Source organism: Pteropus alecto, unplaced genomic scaffold (genome assembly GCF_000325575.1).
Source record: "Pteropus alecto unplaced genomic scaffold, ASM32557v1 scaffold14, whole genome shotgun sequence".
In the NCBI taxonomy this organism is placed as follows: domain Eukaryota; kingdom Metazoa; phylum Chordata; class Mammalia; order Chiroptera; family Pteropodidae; genus Pteropus; species Pteropus alecto.
The window spans coordinates 7,087,705-7,108,693 of record NW_006436810.1 but is presented as its reverse complement, the minus strand read 5'-3'; the positions used below and the strand labels follow the sequence as shown (position 1 = coordinate 7,108,693).

The following is a 20,989-nucleotide window of genomic DNA, read 5'->3' as shown; positions in this document are numbered from 1 at the left end:
TTTTTTTTTTTAGAGCAATCAAAACCTCAGTATATGTGACTACCTGATAGTTGACCAAAACTGCTCAAAGCTCAAGGGTTAGCCTGCAAGACTCTGTATTCAGATTAAACAGCAGCGCCTTCTGTCTTTTCTGTATTTTGTTTCATTGTGGGTAAGGAACACTCCTTTCAGATTACTATTGTAGAGAGGCAATCGGATTCCTTGTCAGAAGATCACAGAAACCTCGGTTCTGCCACCAACTTGATATGTGGCTTCAGGCAAGGTAGCCTCACTCTGGCTGAAGTTCTTCGCCTGTAAAATCAGGGGGCAGGACCAGAGTACCATTCATAGCCTCCCCGCTGCAAAATTCTGATCCAGCCAATAAACTGATTCAGTAACTTGTCTGAGAGTGCCACCTGATGGCTGACTTCAGAACTTCACCTGCTGATTGTGCCCTGGGAGTTTCCTAGTAGAAACCCTGCTTCCCAGAATCGGCCTCGGTGAATGAGAAGGGTCTTTCCTCTGCCCAGTAATGCCCTCCTCCCAAGTTCAGGGGCTTTACACTGCCTTTTAGGTGGAAAGCCCCTCCTTTTCCACTCCGATTCGCCCCCAGGTCAAGTCAACCCGACCACGGGGATTCTTGGCCAAGGAAGCTTCTGCTTTTACCTTTTCAGGCCCCTCCATACTTCAGGTTAGGAAGGAATGGGTTCTAAATTCTGTACATGAATCAAACTGTGACTGATTTAACCTCTTAAACCTTTCATGAAGAAACATTTGCATTTTAATAAAATGAGCCTTAAAGTCGGCAATTCTTAATTCATAATTAATTTAACAAATTATACTAAGGGTAGAATTTTAGATGCCTGGGCAATACAAAAAGTTGATACATGGTATTTCCTTCCTAGTATCCTTCAAATTACAGCAAACAGGTGATAGATTTAGACCTTAGGTAGCATATGCTGTAGGATTCCCACTCAGGTTAATCTCTAACTTCAATACCTGATATTTATACTAAGGTATTAATGACTTAAGTATTTTAATACACAACCCATCTAGAAATATTTACATTTTGAAAGTAAAGTCCTGAGGATGTAATGACCATCCTAAAGAATAACTTTCCAATAGTAGAATTTAGGTGAGTGAGAAATCTGATGGGAAGATACTTTGGGGCTCAGTGACCCGTATAGCCGCCCTCCAATTAGCACACGAGAGACCGAGATGCTGGTGAGGCTTAAGGCTCAAAGACAGGAAAGGAGATTAAGAACTGCTCTATTTATTTACTTGCTCCATAGAACAGACACTAAACTGTCCCAGGAAGAAAATTATCTTTTTGATTCTGGGGTATTTGTAGGAGACGGCTGTAGTAGAGTAAACTAGAACTTGCCTGGAAGTTAAAAGAATGGGTTTCTTTCCTGTTGGTTTTTTTTTTTTTAATATTTATTTATAAGCCAGGTGCCCCTGATCTTGTTCTTAAATTATGTAACTCAATTTACCAATCTGTATAATTTGCCTAATATCTATCTTAAGGGTTGCTCTGAAATAGTAAGTAAAATAATTTATTTGGAATTTCTAGGTCTGACTTCTGTTCATGCTAAAGTGATATCTGCTCTTGTGTTATAGGAAGAGTCAAAGGCACATCTTTCTATCCTCTTTATTAAAGATTCCCATCAATTGTTCAAGTATAAACAGTTTTATGAGACTGTACCTTCTCATTTCCTCTTTACTATTCCTGGACATTATGCAAAAGAAGCAAAACCCTCAAATGCCAATGTCAGTAATACTAGAAGATAGTTATGACTTGAAGCTGAACAGAAAAAATGTATCAGTGCTGCCTAAAATTGCCGAGATTGTCATGGAAGCCGTGTGGACAACTGAACATCTTTAGCATACTCAAGAAAAGATTTTGACTCCAGATGGGCTTTCCTTCAAGAGCAGAGGCTATAGAGAAGTAGTTTTAGAAAGACAGGAATTCAGAGAATATTAATCCTTAAGAGCCCTTCTTAAGATAACTATTCAGGATGGATTTCAGCCAATCAAGAGATAACTAAGGACACCACAGCAAAAGAATTGTGGACGAGCATTGAATATATGCTATCTACAGAACGGCGATGAAGCAAATGCGAGACTCAGTGTGACAGAACAGAAAGCAGATGTTATATGTACTAACAATATAGAAATGATGCAACCAATCAAAAAAATGAGAAATGAAGAAAAAGATCAGAACTAAATTTTCTGTGTAATAGCTCAAAGTCAAATAATACCACTTAAAACTGATAAATAAAAAAAGAAGTATAAGTATACTTAATGATACAAAGCTAAATATTAAAAAAGGTAACTTTATTGACTAATATTGGATAACAGGGTAAAGAGAAGGAAGAAGAGGAAATGACGGAACCATTATTCAGAGTAGAAAATGACTAAATTGCCTATAAAAATAGATGTCTAAAGAGACCATATAGAGGTAAAATTTTTAAAGGTAACCACTAAAACAAAAATACTAACTTTCCTTAATCTCTGAAAACTATGTGCACACAGGGAAAACACAAACAAAAAAAGATCCCACAGTGTAAAACTTTCAGAAACAAATCTCAAAAAAAAAAAAAACTCCACAAAAACAAAAAACAAAAACCACAAAAGGAGGATTTATAATGTTAAAAAGAAAAATTCACCCTAAAATTTTTTTTGAAAATCTTGTTTGAGATCTGCTACAAACTAAATCCATATGTCACCTCAGCAACAATGTCACCGCCCCGAATCTCCTTTCCTTGGTGGCACTCTGTAAACCCCAAGCTTACCCAGCAGTGCCAGAAATGAGGCAGGCTCAGAGAGCACAGTGGGCATCTTGTTGTCACCCGACTTGCAAGTATGCCTGTAACACAGTCCTTACAGTTTAAAGTATAATAACTTGCTTCTTGTTTAAGTGGCAGGTGCTTGGGATTGCATAGTTTGCTTTTGGCCAATCCCAAGTGAAGAAAGTCAGCCCACACGGTCCAGAGGAGAGGGAATACAACAAACATGAAGCCCGGCCCCTCGGCAAGCAGGTGAGACTTCAGAGGGAGGCAGGGAGGCCCTGTGCCCACCACCAGCCCACCAAGGTAGAGATTGGACAGAGACATTTATTGATGTCTTCAAAATATGACAGAGATTCTCACTTTACATGACTACTCTCTCTCTTTCTCTCTCTCACACACAGACACATACATACACACACACACACACACACATTTCACCTATCAAAATCATATAGAATCTCTGGAGGTCTTCATGCAAGTTCAACTTCTCAATGTCATTATCCAGAGAACCATGGAAATTTCTATTTGTGACATTAAAGTCTCTAGGTAATGATTGGTTGGATCTGTGAGAACCGTGCACAAACATGTAAAGTGCCATAAAATCCGATGAAGCAGGGCAGAGAGAGATCGAACTGGGGTTTGATCGCACAGCCCGCAGGGGTTCAGCAAGGTGCTACTGGCGATCTGTTCCTTGGTTTGTTTCCAGAGACAGTGAGAGCTTCAGCAGCATTCTGCACTAGAATCCACTCCAGCTCTGTTCTCCAAGAACTGCTCACCAGGAGCTTTTCGGAGTCAAGGGCGCCACCTAGCAATGTCACCTCTCCTTCACCAGGCTCCCTTCCTCATTCCAGTGACCAGATGGGGAAGGAGTGAATCTTCAAAATTAGCTGGGAGAGCAAATATTATGTGACAAACACCCTCCTAACACATTGCACACACAGCTAGAGTCACAAGCGTGAGTGGGAATTTAAATAACATTGTCGAACAAACTGCGGAGTAGTCCCCTCGCCCCTGCCATATGTAACTGTTCAACTGGCATCATCAACTCGATGCTTAGAGTTGGGTGGCAGGTAATGTAAACAAATACAGCAGGCAGGGGTGGACCCGAGGGTGGGGCGGGCGCCATGGCGATGTGCAGCCTTTGAGCCCCACACAGGGACAACGCCAGGCACTGGTCGTCATCAGGAAAAGCAAGCCCAGTAGCAGGTCTTTCGATTTTGCAAATGCTCGCAACCTGGATTTGTATGTGAAATCCCTTGATTTCTAAGTGTCTGTGACTAATTTAAATTTTCAAGACACCGCCCAGGCAAGGAGTGCCTCTACAGGCAGCATCTGACCAGCAGGCTGCCGGTTCCTAACTTCGAAGATAAATGGTTTTCCACGTTATTCACTTTTCTTTTCTCCCTCCATCCCCAGGAATTCAGTGGGAAGAAAGGACTACAATCTGGTGTAAGCTTTTTTTTTTTTCCAAGTCCATCCCCCAGCCTGTCCATTTAGGCTGTCTCTAGCTGAGGCATCTTGAGAAATTGCCAGGCGGAGGAGAGCTCAATTGGAAACTCTCTATTTTCTTTACATCTCTTTATTTCAGCAGTGGAGTCAGAGGAGCGATTATGTCGTTACAGTAACAGCCACTAGTTTTCCAAAGTGAAGAAAGGAGAAAGGATGAGGGAGGCCCCCACAAGAGAGGGGCAGCCTGCCAACTTCATCACAGCATCGGCGCTTGGAGCAAGAGAAACGGACAATTGCTTGTTCTTGAGGACTCAGAATCTTAAAACTGTCAAAAGGACTTTATATGAGTATCTTAGAATTAAATAAAACCCAGCATGTTTACGCTTAATAGCAGTGACTAATTTTTGAAATTGCTGTACTGATAGATCCGGGGTTGTTTGAGGTCACAAGAAATGACTTCTGTGTTTGCAGATGCTATGGGACGTCCATCCCGAATCAATGCCACACTCCTTCCCTACTGAGAGAGCCCTGATTTTGCTCAGGTCTCTGTCCGCCTTCCCACATGACTCATTGGTAAATTCTAATCAGGTGAGGTCCCAGTGGTCTGATTCTTTCATTAGTTTAGGACAAGCCTATGACTTACCTGGTCATTGAAGTGTAAGAGGTTTAGGGACCTCTGGGAAAGGACTCATTACCATTAATAAGGTGAAATCTAAAAAGAGGTGACCTCTCTTCTTTCTTTGAATGTTGTTTTGTCTGGATGTGATACCGAGAACTCCAGCAGCCTTCTTGTGACCATGAGGGAAAAATCTGAACCAATGTTGGGAAGACAGAAAGACCATAGACTTGAAGATACATTTGAGTTCCTGAAATAAATTGAACTAAACAATCCTGGATCCCACCTCCTGCTAGATTTCTTGTATCTGAGACAGCACATTTTTTAAAAATCTTCTATTCTAATTTGAGTTGAGTGTTTTCTGTTACTAACAGCCAAAGGTAGCCTAACTCATATAATGTGTATTCCTGAAGGTCTATAAAATAGTCTCTTTTCTATCCAAATGACGTTTTGGTCAACTATGGACCATATGTATGACAGTAGTGCCATAAGATTACAATGGAACTGAAAAATTCCTATCACCTTGCGACATCATAGCTGTCATAAAGTCAAAGCATAACACATTACTCACGGGATTGCGGTGGTGCTTGTGTTAACAAACCTACTGCACTGCCAATTGTATAAGAGAATATTACATACAATTAGGTATAGTTCATAACACTTGATAGTGATAATAAATGACTACATTACTGGTTAATGTATTTACGATACCATATTTTTTGTCATGATTTTAGAGTATGCTCCTTTTACTTATAAAAACAAAGTTTGCTGTAAGATAATATCCCAGGTTATACCGACAACAGCCTCATACATCTCGTGTTTGCCTCGTCTCTTGATCACATCATTTTCTCTTGTGCTTGATTTAATCTTGTGTTGTTTGGGGCAGGAACGTGCTGTACAGCTTTGTAGCTGAGGAACAATAGGCTGTACCACGTAGCCTAGATGTGTAGTAGGCTATTCCATCTAGGTCTGTGTAAGTGCCCTCTATGGTGTTCACAGAACGATGACATCCCATAATGACGAGTTTCTCAGAACGTATCCCCGTCATTGAGAACCAGCACATGACTGTTCAGGAGATATCACAACTTGTGTTTACTTTTAGAAATGAAAGATGACGTCCAATGAACAAAACATGATCTCTATTGCAGTCCCTTGTTTTCGAATATGAAGGGTAGGCGAGGCTATGAAGAAAGCATACTGTGTATATCATGGTTTTCTGTCACTCAGCATTCAGAAGGGACACGGGGAAGAGAAACTCGTATTGAATCGGAGACTAGTAGTCTAGGAGTCTTCCAGTCATGTCAGGTTAAGACCGCCTAGGTCCAGCTTGATTCTTTCCCAGATTCAATCTTGTAATAGATGACATGGCAAACACTGCCTATCCGGCATCTATCTTCTTATTATTAAGAATAACATGGTTTGGGGGAGAAGGTATAATGGAAGGGGGGATGGTTAGCAATGTAAATGCCTCAGCTTCTTTTGCTGGTCATGTGACACAGTGTGACACAGTTCTGACTAAAGGACAAAGACTATGGATTTCTGAGAAAGTTTGCTTTCATGATATGGGTAGGCCCATCTTTTTTTGTTTGCCTTTCTTTTTTCTGGATGAAATTGGGGTGTGTTGGCTCGACTTGTAGCAGCCATCCTGTGACTGATTACTGAGGAATATTTAAGAAAATCATAAAGATCTTGGCTCAGAATCCTTAGATCACTGCATTGGCACTGGACTGCTAGCCCCCAGACTTCTTTTGATATGAGGGAAAATTCAATATCTATCTTCTTCAAGGTATGGACATTTTATTTTGTTCATTACATGTATCTGAGTGCAATCACTAGTCAATATAGATACAACTCACAAGTACCCCATTTTCCCAAAGGGGAGTGTCTATTTTGTCTATCATTGGTATAAGCCAATAGGGAAAATCCCACATTTGGAAGTAATAAACTAAATAATTAACATAAGAGTAGACTTTTATATTTAAAAATACATGTTAAGAAACTCTTAGAACTAAGTAAGTTAGGAGGCAGAAGAGAATTTTTCAAAATATGAGTGGTATAATAATCATGCTCAAAGTATAATTTTACTTTTATCTAAATATCTCTTACAAGATGAACTAAAAAAATCCAGACAACACTCTCAGGAATGACAGAAAAGAGCTAGAAAAATAATGATTTTTAGCTGGATTACATTGAAGAAGCAACAAATATCATTGTTCCTATTTTAGGAATGAAGAAACTAAGAAACCAGAAAAGAGATGAATCAACACTTATACAACACATGCGCTTAGAGAACAAAAATCCAGCTAATTGACCAAGGAGAGCAAAGCCTTTAAGATAAAGAAGAAAAGACCCAAGAAAGAAACACTTGCTATTGCTCCTCTGGTTGTATAAACATTTCCCATGTGGATACAAGCTCTGTTTTAACAGTTTGACAACAAAATAAAAACAAGACTTAGACTCTCTCCTTCCAGCTGATTTACAAATTAATCTACGTGACTCCTATGTCTTAATCTATGGAGAACTCTGGTCTTTTCAAGGAGAGAGCAAGGATGGAGGCTAGTATGAAAGAGAAGGGCTCTGTTAGGCTCTCCTACATTTTGCACCTTGATAGATGGCCTTCCGTGAACCCGGGTGACCTCAATTTCCTTGTCTGTGTCCACTCAATCCCCATTCATGATGATAATTTTTATGCCTTGTTTGATTTCACCAAGTACGCCAAAAGTGGAACATTCACTAAGAGTAATTGAATGACGACAAGAACCAAACAGCAAGTCCAAATATCAGGGAACATGTGTTGTGTGCTCTAGTAAGACAGCCACTGCGGAAGTGTGAGAGAGTGGCTTCTGTTCCTACAAGGAGCAAGAGAGCAGCCTGACCCGCAGAGGAGAGGCCACTCCTGAGGGTGTCTGGAGACAGAGCTGCCGGAGCGCCACCTGGTGGAGAAACCAGGGCAGGGCGTGGTTACTGTGTCCAAGTGGAAGGATGAAAACACGCTCGTCTCTTGCTAGAAGCTCCTTCAATCCACCTGCGGTGAGATCTATCTCTTTTGTCAATCAGGCTACACATTATATGGGCCAAGCAGAGTGGAAGAAAAATGAGGAGGGAAGTAAAGAGATGTTTCTGTGAGTCTAATTAAGGAGGTGACTAATTGAAAGAGCATTTTCAGTGCACGCAATGACCGTGGCCTTCTGCTCTGGGAATGGCAATAGATCATCGTTGTGGGATCCCCTTGAAATGCTATTTCACAGAGTCGGATTAAAGCAGCCTGTGGCTGAGAAAATGAATGATGTAAATCTCACGTTTTACTTCTATTACTCTCCACACATTGGAGCTGGGTAAAAAATGCTCTGTGATCATCCAATATCTCCAGCAGGAACAAAACGGTGGGAATTAGGGGTCTGGAAATGGTACTACAGCGCTTGAAATGTCTGCTTGGTGTGTTACCGAACCTCTGATCATAAGCAAAGATGACCAAATCACCCAAATCAATCCTCCCTGCAGCACTTATAAAAATAAAAATAAAAATAAAAAAGACTGTGCTTTTAAAATAACAAATTCAGAGGCAATTATTGCTTTCTTCCCTTTTGGATTTTCCCTCCTGATTTTCCTGCTCTGCTGCAAGGATTTCTAAATATTGGCACTTTTTAAAAGCAATCGTCTCTTTGTGCTGTATGTACACACCTGGCTCGTATGCTGTAAGAACAGACAGACACGAGGCTCTTGCTTTCCCAGAATCCCAAGCTGGATGTTAACTGGTCTCTAGAATAGGAATGGGCAGAAGTAAACAAGGAAATTCTTTTGGGGGCAAGAGGTGAAGGGGACATCTGTTATTTGTGGCTGACCACGTCTTTAAAACACCCTTCTTCTTTTTGATAGATTCCCCTAATTTTTGTCCCATATTTCCAAAGTAGAATCTTAGAAACTACATTTCCCAGCTTTCTTCACTGCTAGATACAGACATGTGGTCTAGGTTCCACCAATGAGACACAGATATTCAAGACTGATTCAGAAGTAAGCCAAGGACGGAAGAGTTTTCACAAGGGCATAATGCTGTGGGCACAGGTAGTGAGAGGCCCTGGAAGACAACGCCAACACGGGCAGTTGTGCAAAATGCTCTAGGGGTAGCAATGTATGCAGCTGCCATCTTATCAACCCCATCAGAGGCCTGGCTTTGAGCATTGAACCTGCAAGTTCAGCCTTGAGACCATTTCTCTGGTCTCCCCTGCCTACTATCCTCTCCTAAGGTCTTCCTTTCCTGCTTCACCCAAGGTGGATCCTGTTATTTGCAGCTAAAAATGACCTGACCCGATATGCATACACAGATACGTGACGAGACTCCACTTGCAAACAAGGGCTCACAAAAGCTCTTAAATAAAGGGATTCTCATACTGACCTGGCCTTGACACCAAGGAACCCTGCCAGGGTCAGGAGGTTTGAGCGAGCTGCTCTGGTCTCCCGGTCAGAACTCATGGAGAAAAAGCGATTGCAGCTAAAATACAGGATCATCTCTCTCACGAGATAGCTAGGCAAGTGACAGTCTAGATGGGGCTATTCCAGGAGCATTGTCTTGCTCTCCCTGCTGGAAATGCCACCATCGTGAGTGTCCTATCGGCAGGCAAATCTTTCTGATAGGGCTTACCCCTTTGTCATTAGCTATGTGGCTGACTGTAGTTGACACAGCTCAGGATCGAGTTCTTGAGAAAGAGACCCAAGAGGGTCTCAAGAAGTGCAAGGTGGTCAAACATTGAAATACATTTCACATAGATGTTTGGCTCTGTATCAATTGTGAATGGACACGGTTTGAGAAGAAATTAGAAAGAACACATCACATCTCATGTGGTTCTTCGACAATCAAAACAGGAGCAAGATAAATCTCTACTGTTTCAAATGTGGTTTCCTTACATGAAGGAAAACTAAGCATATGGCAAGAAGCTTTAAAATCTGTCAACGTGTGAATGTCATGATAAAAATGGAACTGGTGAGTGTTACGAAACGCCAGGTCACGTTCTCTGAAAATGGAAGGTGCTCTCTTAAATTCGTGTCCTTTTGCCATGAATCCGACTACATCCGACTATGGGAACTACTTCTCCTCCAAGACCAGAAATGAGATTTTGAAGAAACGGTGCTACTTAAATATACTGAAAGGGAGGTTTAAAATTAGGTAATGTAGAAACTGTTAAATGCTTCAGAAAAATTGGTGACTTTGGATGTTTGAATCCTACCTAGTTGCACTATGTGACCTTGGGCAAGTCACTTGACTTCTCTAACCCTCTGTTTCCTCATCTATTAAGTGAGAATGTTTATTCTCAGTTTGTCAAACTGCTCTGAGTTGAATATCAATAACATTGGCAACTATTAAGTGATGAATAAGGTTAGCCTCTACCTTTGACTTAATCTATCTGATGGTAATGATAGAGTGAGCTTCTAGTAGTAACTTTTAGAAAGGCTGTATACAAGGATTCAGAGGAGAGAATTAAAACTTCAGCCTGCCTTCATCAGTAAGCACACAAGTTCATTATCGAGCTGTTTGTTAAACTCTGCCACACTGTCCTCTCATTTGGACTTGAAATAAGAGAATCACCTGCCCATTGGACAATATGTTCAAACTTTTATTTTGACTGGTAGCAGGTCGGAGACTGGAATATAATTGACAAATAGCCTAAATATAAAGAGCATTAATGGGAAGACTCTTTATAGACAATTATTCACAGCAAACAAGTTCAAATGAGACAAAGCTGCTTGAAAATCATCAATTTAGTCAAGGTCGAAAGATACAAGAATAGTTAACTATTTTGCACAAAGGAAATCTTGATGATCCTGTAGAGCTGATGCCCGTGGAACACGGTCTCTTCGGGGATTTGCTTTGCTCCTTCGAGAGGCTGTGATGGCCATTGTCAGTTCAGCTGGGGGCTCCTTCCTTCACGTTGAGAACCTGGAGCAGAGAGATCACCAATTTAAAATATATTAGAAAGAGTTAAGCAAATGTAGCCAGCGATGCCAAAGTCCAATACTTGAGTAAATTCATTCTCAACAAACCATCAGCATCCCGAGGAGCTTGTCAGGAAAGTTAAGTCCTAGGTCACCCAGACCTACCGAATTTGAAACTCTGGGGGTGGGGGCCAGCAGTCGGGGCTTTCACAAGTCCCCCAGGTAATTCTTACTCAGCACGTTAATGCTCAAGAACCAGAGCTATCCCCAGAGAAAAATGAACTTCCTGGGGTTTTTTTTTTTTTGGAGCTATTACATTTTGGGGTCTTTTCATTACATTAGCTTAATTTGTATCCTGATATGACTCAGGTATATTTTGACTAATGTTGGAAATGAAATGTATTATCCCCGGGAACTTGCCACCGAAGTAGCAGCTGGGTAGGAGAGCTACTGGGGAATGTGGAATCGTAATTCTTCCTTCGCTTGTTTTGGCAATGCCTCGTTACACAAATCAGAGCTAGTTTATGAATTGCACAATTACACATCGTAAACCCATGACTGTAAATGGTAGCAGTGTGAGCCACTTGCAAAGAGAAGCTAATTTGGATTCGTGCCAATTCTAAATTTATTGCGGTTTGCTTGTTGTGGCTTCTGTTCAAATTAACTAAGGCTGAAGAAAGAATGAGGAGCTGTAATTTAAAAGTACTTCTTTGTTCCCATACAGCACCCTTTACAGGCTGAGATGAGAAAACACTCTTCACCCGGACTAGAGCTGAGTCCTCTTTCCTACATTCTCTGGTAAGTCAGGTTCCCCAATATCCAGACCAGCCATTTGTTCACAATAAAGAAATGACTGATCCTCGCAGGCCAGTTTTTACCTGTTCTGTGGCACAACTGTTTCCACCAAGGGTTCATGAGGCCAGGGCCTGGGGTTCAAGTCCCACAAAAGCCGATAAGCTCTGCTTTTCTCTGCAAATGCAGGTCATAAAAGGGGCCAGTTGAGGATGTGGAAAAGGGTCCATAGAAATCCCCCATTGGCTCAAAATATTGAATCCAAGCAGTTGGGTTCAAGGGAGCGGAAGTAAAGGTACAAGGACAAGAAGAGTTGTGTATCCCAGGAAGATCGAGGCCCAGGAGGCAGGATGGGGCTGCGGAGAAGCTGCGTTGGAGGCGGGGCCTGACCGTCCTCTGTTCCTTCACGGAATCCGCCAGGTGGTCAGAGGAGTTTCAGGTATTCTTGATTGCATGTTGCTTTTTTTTTTTTTTTTTTGGAGCATTTCATGCATTAAGAAGTAAAACCTTTCTATTCTCTGTACTGATTTGATGGGACAGTGAGTGAGATCAGTTCTTTAAAAGTGAGGGCGAACTCATTTCTCCTTCCTCTCCGTAACACCCTCGGCAATGCATTCCCCAGGGCCCTTTCCTCAGGTCGTCCAAATAAGAGGAAAAACCTAAGGCTGCAAGGAAAACACACTGGCTAAATTACAAAAGGAACCCAAAGGCCAACTTCAACCTTTATTAAAACCGAGGCCAACCACAGCCACATTCAGGATTATGGGGTAGGCCCTGGAGCAGACCCGAACGCTGTTTCGTGTTTAGAAACCTAGGGTCCAAGTTCCATTAATTTTTGTAAAAAGGGTACAGTTAAAAGAAATAGTAAGGTTAACCTTGAAAATGATTGGCCATAATTACTGATTAAGTTCTGGAGCTTGTTTGCCATGATGTCGTAGTCTGGATTCAGTACACGTTTACATAAGTCTTTTCTGAATTAAGTCAATATGTCTGTCATCGAAACACTGAAGGATGCTCAGCGCTTCTGACTACAGCTCTGGGACAGTTGGCAACAGGACTCGCTGTCTTCTCACTGAAGTGGGAGAGGGGAGCATATGTGGACAGTTTTTAATTTTAAGAAAAGTCCTTCGGGCGAGGACGTGGAGAAAAGTGAGGCCTCGTGCATCGATGGTGGGACTGCAAATTGGCGCAGCCGCTATGGAAACCCGTATGGAGGATCCTCAAAAAATGAAAAATAGAACTACCTTATGATCCAGCAATACTTCTGAGTATTTACCCAAAGAAATCCAAAACACTAATTCAAAAAGACATATGCACCACAATGTTCACTGCAGTGCTATTTACAATAGCCAAGATATGTAAGTGACCTAAGTGTCCATCAAGAGACAACTGGATAAAGAAGATGTGGTACATATATACAATAGAATATTACTCAGCCATAAAAAAAATGGCTGTAACAATGTGGATGGACCTGGAGGGTATTATGCTAAGTGAAATAAGTCAGACGGAGAAAGACAAATACCATATGGCGTCACTTACACATGGAATCTAAAGAACAAAATAAACAAACAAAACAGAAACAGACACATAGTCACAGAGAACAAACTGATGTTTGCCAGATGGGAGGGGCATTCGGGGGCTGGGTGAAAACGATGAAGGGATTAAGAAGTCCAGATTGGTAGTTACAAAATAGTCACAAGGATGTGAAGTACAGTAATAATTATAATAACTATGTATAGTGCCAGGTAGGTACTATACTAACCACGATGCCGTATACCTGAAACTAATATAAAATAATATTGAATGTCAACTGTAACTGAAAAAAAGTTAGAAAAAGAAAAGGAAAACCCTTCAGGCTTTGAAAACTGCTGCTTATTTTGACAACGCCTAGCTAAGTTATCAAACTTCTTTCTGACATCGAGAGAGATGTGGATTTCCAACAGAACTATTCTCTCAATGTGCCTTCTTTGTGAATAAGACAATCGTAAGATTTTTTTTCAATTTTCATAACATATTTTCATTGAGGCAGACTTTCCAAAACAAAAGGGAGTGATAAGCTGTTTTAGTTTATGCAAATACGAAACTAACCATTGAATATAGGAAATATATTCAAAAGAACGGTACCATGTGGGCGATAGCTAATTATTCAACATGCGATGGAATGAAATGAGATGGGCTCTCTGAATTTGTAAAAAGAAAAACGAGGCATAAAAAGACATAATAGAAAAGCAAGACCTAATTACAAAAGATGTCTTCTCAAGTCACATCGAATACCGATAAATATTGTCGCCTTGGAGCAGCCGCTCTCTGTGATGGCCCACTCAGTCTATCTATGCTACTGCCACTCAACTACCTTTCTGGAGCTATTCTTTTGTAACTGCCTTCAAACTTACAGAACATTCTTCTGAATATGGTGGGGAAAATTTTGATCTTTGAGGAAGGAAGTGAATTCTTCAAAACATTCCAAAGCTATGCAGAGCCAGATTTGGGGCGAGGAGAAAGCAACTCAAAGTGGATATTGCTATTTAGTTCAAAAGCAAGGCGCTAGAGATTAATACCAGGATTGCGTTTTTTTTTGGAGGGGAGGAGTATTTTGTGAATGGGCTATAAGGGTAAGTCCATTTCAGTGTTTGTAAAATGATTTTAGAGGGTTTGTGGTGTTGATTGGTGTCACTCTTTAGACGAACAGAAGGCACTGCCTGCCATTGGACAACCGCCAGCAGGAAGTCCCGCAAAGCACTTGACCGAGAAAAGGCCTGGCCAGCCAGGGGCTGAGAAGGTAATCCCAAATTTCTGGAATTCTCAGAGCTGTGTGATCCACTAACAAGAAAGGGTGCTGGTCATATGCACCGGTAACACCTACCATACAGTGTGAACGAGAGAATCACTCAGGACTTCGTACAGAGTTGGTACTTATTTCTCTATTGGTTGATCTTTTCCAGATTTTTTTTTTTTTTTTTTCTGAATAAGGGCATCTAGAGCCTTTATTCTCTCTAGGTGTTTAATGCAACAAATGAACTTTTAGTTTGGATTTAGCCTAGAGAATCTATAGTGGGCCAAAGGGCTGTGGAACACGAAGCCTCTCTCCAGAGGAGCTGCTGAGGCTTGGCAAAGCCAGCCTGATCCTCTGCGAAGGGGCCGTCGATCAAAGAGTTAACCACCATGAAAAAGTGAAGAAGCCAGCCGCTGAAGCTCTGTGAGTGAAGAGCAGTATTATCTACTATCAGAAACAGGGAGAAACGAGGCTGCTACTGCATCCTGCATCCTTCATGTTCAAGATCAATGTGGACCATTTCCCAGAAGGTGTCTCACGGCAGCTGACTGTCCAAGGTAGACAGTGCAGGCTCTCGTCCTGGTTTCACCAGAGAAAAATTATGTGATCATCTCAGTTTCCTCACTGAGAATCCAAAATGGAGAGAATAATAGAATCTTCCTGAAACTTCCTTCTCAGACTGCTGTGAGCATTAACTGACAAAAGGAGGTCAACAGCTTCACCTAGGACTTGAAATAGAGTAAACACTCAATAAAACTAGCTGTTATTATTATTGTTATTCCTAGCATTGCAATCATTTTTTTCTTTTATCATAAATTTCATGAAAACTTCCTAAAAGTTAAGGAGAATCAGTTCATTTTCAGCTGCCTCATTTTATTCCTATGCATTTTATTCGTTCCTTTATCTCGTTGACTGTCTTTGTGTCTAAACAATGCCGGTTTGGTCTAATTAGTTTTCCGTATCTTCCATAAGATCATCTACAGGACAAATCAGTTGCCCTAGGATATGTTCACTTAGTTTTGAAATATTAGGATGAAACCTGAACTAAGTAACCTTGGAACAAAATAAAGTACTATTTTGCATAAAAGGTCATAAACTGAGAATGCTCTCTCCTAAAAACACCTGCGAAGAGGCCCTTCCCCGAGTGCTCGTCAAAAGTAAACATATCTGTAGACCCACAGGGATCAACTCAAATAATTTGTGGCCCTACTATCAAAATATTCTGGAAGGGCCTGGCAGATTGCAAAAGTCCCATCAAGGCACCATTGCTAACAAATAACACAATGGCTAATAAAACCCCTAAACCGGAGTTTTGAACCAACACCATTTTAATGTGCGAAGAAGAAAAATAATCTATGATGTTGAAAAGAAAAGAACATAGAAACTGTCGACTAATTTCCTCGGCGTGTATTGGCGTCAGCCGTGAAGGCTTATATTGTAAACAACTTTATTCTTTCCTGCTGGGCCTTCTCCTCCAACTCTCCCCAGACACCTCCCACCCCCGCTGCACCCCATCCCACCCCCACTTGCCCAGCAGGTTCCTTGTGTCTTGAACCTACTTTGTGTCTTGAACCTACATCTTCAAAGCTGCTTCTAATCTTGAAATCCCAAGTAGACTGGTGAATCTCCAGGGGATTCCCTTGGAGGTGACTGATGGCTTCTGGTCCCCTTCGCTTCTATGAGGCTCAGCAAATTCCTTGCAGCTTCTTGCCACAGAAGGTACTCCTGCAGCTGCTGCCTCAGGCTCCCTCCCTCGTAAACATGTGGGGTCTCTCCTGTGCTCTTTTTCCCCATTAAGTGCCCTGTAAAAAAACAAAACAAAAGCAGAATGTCACAGACTTAACCCAGAGGAACGAATGAATGAGAAATTTGAAAGGACCCCAATTATGTTTCTGCTGCTTCCTCCTAAATGCAGAATAGACAGCATTTTATCATTAGGAGCTAGTTCATAAATGACTGACAGATTTTGCTCTGTGTTCAAAACATTCAATGAGCTGGGCAGAATTCAGACCTGCAACTCAGAAGCCTTGGGTTTGCTTTCAGCCTCTCTGCTAACGAGCTAGGCGACCTCTGCCAAGTCGTTTAGCATCCCCAGTCTTCAATTTCTCAACTATAAAGTGAACAACTTGGAATAGATGAAATCTAAGGAATCTTCCATGTCTAAAATTCTATCACCAATTCTGTGTGCACCGAATTCCATTCCCAACTGAATGGTGGAGTTTAAACATCCTCCCCAACCAATTTTAAACTGCTACTGAAAAGTCTTGATGCTTTTCTTTGTGTGATTAAAAAAAAGAAGGGGTTGCTTACCTCTTATCTGTAATACAAATGTACCAAAGGAATTTTTCATTTAAACTTCCTCAGAAAGTTTAAATTTTAGCTGAGATTGAATCTAGGAAGCATCACCTAGAAATTACAGTTTGTTAAGATGTAATAAAAAAAAAAAAACAGTTGAAAACAAGTTCTGACCAACAACGCTTTGCAGTCACATAAAAGCAGAATTTTCTCTTGGATGTCTAAAATGATCAGTGAAAGTCTATCAATGGCTCCAGGGATGTGCACCTGTTGTGTAAATAAATAAAAATTGCTGTGCAGAAGGCCAAACCACTGAAAACATGGACATTCAAGTATGCAAGTGGACATAGCCATAGAGTCAGAAGGAGGTAGGAATTTCAAGGTCTGCGTTCTTAACACTTAAGCCCATTGCTTAAATATGCTCACATTATCTTATTTACCTTCTTCATTTGACTTTTCTCATCTCTCTGTTATTGGCTTTTACAGCATTTTCACATTTGTAATATTAATGGTGCTTTGGATTTTTATTTATTTATTTGTTTGTTTGTTTGTTTGTTTTTTAGGTGAGGCAACCTTTGGTTGACCTCACAGGTTGCAAGGACGTTGTCAGCTTACAATCCCTTATTTTTTACACGTACAGCACCCCGTCTTCCTAGGTGGTCTCCCATTCAAGTACTAACCAGGCCAGACCCTGCTTAGCTTCCGAGATAAGACAGGATCAGGCTTGTTCAGGGTGGCATGGCCGTAGATGGTACTTTGGATTTAAAGCTCACAAAGAAAGAGCTCTTCGTGGCTGCAGCGTTGTCTGGCATTAGAAGTGTGGGAATGATGTTGGAGAGACCTCAGTCACTCAAAATAGAAAAAGGTCCCTTTCCAGCAGCTCTATCCACCAAGAGAAGCCCTCACTGTAACTTCGATGCTGGCATGTTTATTGCGATGGACAGTTTCCAGGATGTTTAAATGCAGATTATTTAATTCGATCCACCCTATAGTACGTTTGATGAAAATGAGACTTGCCAAGGTTAACACACACATAAGCGAAGATTCTAGGATTAAAATCAGCTCACAGCCCAGACTCTACTATATTATACTGCTTTGAAGTCTTTGAATTTCCTAAGACTATAAAGCAGTTAGAAATCATTCTGGGGTCTGGAAATAAAAGTAAGGTCCACAAAAGGCTTTCTAGTATAACTTTTTAAAACAGGGATCACATATCAGTATACCATGACTCATTATGTGACTCAGAAAATTAATTCTGTGAGTATTGGGTAGCCTTAAAATGAGCTGTTACTGCATTGCAGTGTGAACACTTGTCAAGGCACTTATGACACTCCACACAATTCCAAGAACCTGTTGAGGACACCGTCCTAACTGAAGGGTTGGAATCCTGAATGATCGGCTCCTCACTTATCTGCTTGGTCAACACGGTACCTAGATATCCACTAACTAGCCTCGCATGTAGCCAAAACAGTGATTATGTCGCATAGCTTCCCAGGATGTGGTGAGGCATTTGGCTTTATTTATATGGAAGCAATTGAATCACTATGATGAGAAAGCAGGATTAGAACCCGGTGCTCCCAGTATGACCTCGGTCACTCCCGCCTTCTGTCCTTGCCTGTCATCTCGTTAGGATACCGGAGAGGAGAAAGGCATTATTGCCAATGAAGCAGAGGAGTCATGGAGATGTTTTTACCAATAACTTCATTTTCGTCATCATGCCTGAATAATTTTGTCGACTTTTCTGAAATGGGAAGATAAAGTAGTCTTCCATTCTGTGATTGATTTAACACGTAGACCCTTGTGACATTTTTTGGAATTTTTAAATTGCATATTTGGTGAGTGGGTAGTGTTCTAACTTCCACCCCAGGCATCCACAAGCTGGTTATTAAGGAAAGTGCACACTCCCTGGTCCTGTTTCACTTTTGAGCTGGCAACTGTCAACCAAACAGTCATCTCCATGGCAACAAGGATGATATGCCACTTCCACCTCTTCTCCCATCATCTTTTGTTATGTCCATATCATAATAATGGAGATATCAGCATAGACAAAAGACAAGCACTTGAAATAATAAAACTGTGCCCAGAGGGGAAAGCAGGATTAGATTTGGTCCTTTTAGTCATTTAAAAAATACCACTAAAATAGTAGTTTCGACACATAAATGAATTTTTTTGAATTCAAAACTTAGAGTTAGGAAAATACCCGTTAAGACACAAAGTGTTGTTTTTCCTCGACTCTGCATAGCCAGCCAAAGGAGAAAAAGGAAACAGAGTGTGTTTGAGAGCAAATAAGAAAATGTAAGGTTGCCACTGGTACGTTTTGGGTTAGGAATGCCCAAGCACCACCCTGAAGGGTGATTAAATGCCAGACGCCCTAACTACCTGGGGACAGCTGTGCTCCGGAATTACAGTAATCAGGGCCAGAAAGAACATGATTCTAGCTTCTCGCAAACTCTCTTGTCTTCCTTTGGGCCTGCAAGAGTTATCTAATAATAGGTCTTTTTCGTACAAAAATATGGACGAGCAAAAAGAGGTTGGAAATCTGGAAGTTTCACTTCGCCTTCCCAGTCCACCGGCAGGTGGCTGGACTGGACAATGGCCACTAGCTCTGAGCTCCCAGAAGGTCAATTCTAGATGTGGCTTCTTTAACACCTAAATGTCCTCTTCTCTTGAGGGTGCGTTTTTTACCTTCACAATCCCAATGTCTCCTCTCCACGCCTGACTCCTGGGTTCTGAGTGTATTTCAGAGATCTCAAATGCTTTCATCCCTGAGGCTGCAAGACTTGGCAAACGATTCTTTCTGCAGTAGTGAAAACTACTCCATTGCAACCAGGAGGCTCAAATTCTCTGACAGGCACAGACCACCCAGAGAGCTGAGCACCTGGCAGTCCCAGCCTCGCCCGTTCACAACAAGAATCTGTGTTTTGGTTGATATTTGAATTAGCAAGTTTCTTTCCAGCAGATGACGAAGGAAATAGACACACACACACACACACACACACTACCACCACCACCACCACCACCACCCTTAAATCTGTTTAGAGGCTAACCAGATTCCCAGGAAATGCTGGGGTTGCTGTAGTTGGCTTGATGGGGAGGTTTCTGAGGAAGTTAGACGCTTTATATTTGCCAGAAGCTATGCTCTGGGGTGACGCTGGCTGAGCCCCAGGCTTCCAGACACTACCTGCCTCCCAGTTGAGGGACAGCTGTGGGTGCACAGCCTTGCCCTCGCCGCTTGGGGGTCCGGGAGCCCGGACTAGCGAACCTCCAGCGGGTGCCTGGAGAGCGGGACTTGGCAGAGAGACCGGGAAAGGAGCTGGGGGAGGAGGAGAGGTCGCAGGTCTAGAGAGCTGGAGAAAAGTGGGGCTCAGGGGACAGAGAGCCCGGGGTCAGCGAGGAAGGCAGGCGCGATGCCCGGAGCGCCAAGCCTGCTGAATGGAAAGAAGGAGTGTTGGCAGAGAGGCAGAGAAAAAGGGATCACTGCACAGGCAGGAGAGGACTGAGAAAATTCGGGAATGCCACAAACAGAGCCGGGATTCAGGCACTGCTAGCTGAACATATTTGAAACCCGGGGCAGGCGCGCACGCCCCGGGTCCCCAACCTGTGGCTTTGCCCGGGGCAGTTGCGCAGCCCGGGCTCACGCCAGTCAGAATCAAGGCCGCCGCCGTACTGGACCAGGGCTCAGAGTCGCGCTCGGGGACCCGGCTTCCCAAAGTTGTGCAAGGAGAGAACCGTGCGGGATCAAAGGAGGTGCCGGGTAGGTGCGGAGGGAAAGTGAGCTCCTTTCGCGTAGGGCTGGGCGTTTTGGAGAGCTGCGCGCTGGCTCGGTGCGCTGGGGAAGAGGGAAGAGAGCGGGAAAGGACCAGGGGACCAGCCCGCAGCTGCCGAGGGACCCCGGCTTCCCAGGACGGGGAAGGGTGGAGTGGAGTTTTGGGCGAACGGGGATGACGCTTGGGTAGAAAGGTTGGAGCAAACCCAGCCCCCGAAGCCTGGCGCCCGAAACGCTGAGAGCTGGGGAGACCGCGCCCTGAGGCTGGCTGGTCCCACCGGGGACTGGCGCGCGCCGGACACTCACCCACCGCCCAGTGGTTGCCGCGCGGGTACATCTTGGCCAGTACGGTGTCTCCCGCCGCCGGCACCGGAGCGGCCGGTCCCCGGGGCGCTTGGCAGAGGACCAGCGCCAGCAGGACGAGCGGCAGCTCGCGGCCGCGCATGGTCCCGGCGGGAAGCCCTTGGAGCGCGCGGCGAGGCGGGGCGCAGAGTGCGCTCTCCCCGCGGTGCAGAGACAGCGGGAGCGGGACCTCGGAGGAGCTGCGCCGCCGCCGCCCGCGCCGCCGCTGCAGCCTCCACGCGGCCCCCACTTTATAC

General features: G+C 42.9%; 1 protein-coding gene and 1 pseudogene across 1 annotated transcript; both read right to left on the bottom strand.

Moving 5' to 3' along the window:
* Positions 1 to 10,730: 10,730 nt before the first annotated feature.
* GRP (gastrin releasing peptide) lies at positions 10,731 to 20,835 on the bottom strand. Its single transcript, XM_015590798.1, is given in 4 exon segments — positions 10,731 to 10,782; positions 15,881 to 15,951; positions 15,953 to 16,131; positions 20,697 to 20,835. Coding segments are annotated over 4 exon segments (441 nt in total).
* On the bottom strand, positions 17,256 to 17,374 carry LOC112481325 (annotated as a pseudogene).
* Positions 20,836 to 20,989: the final 154 nt, after the last annotated feature.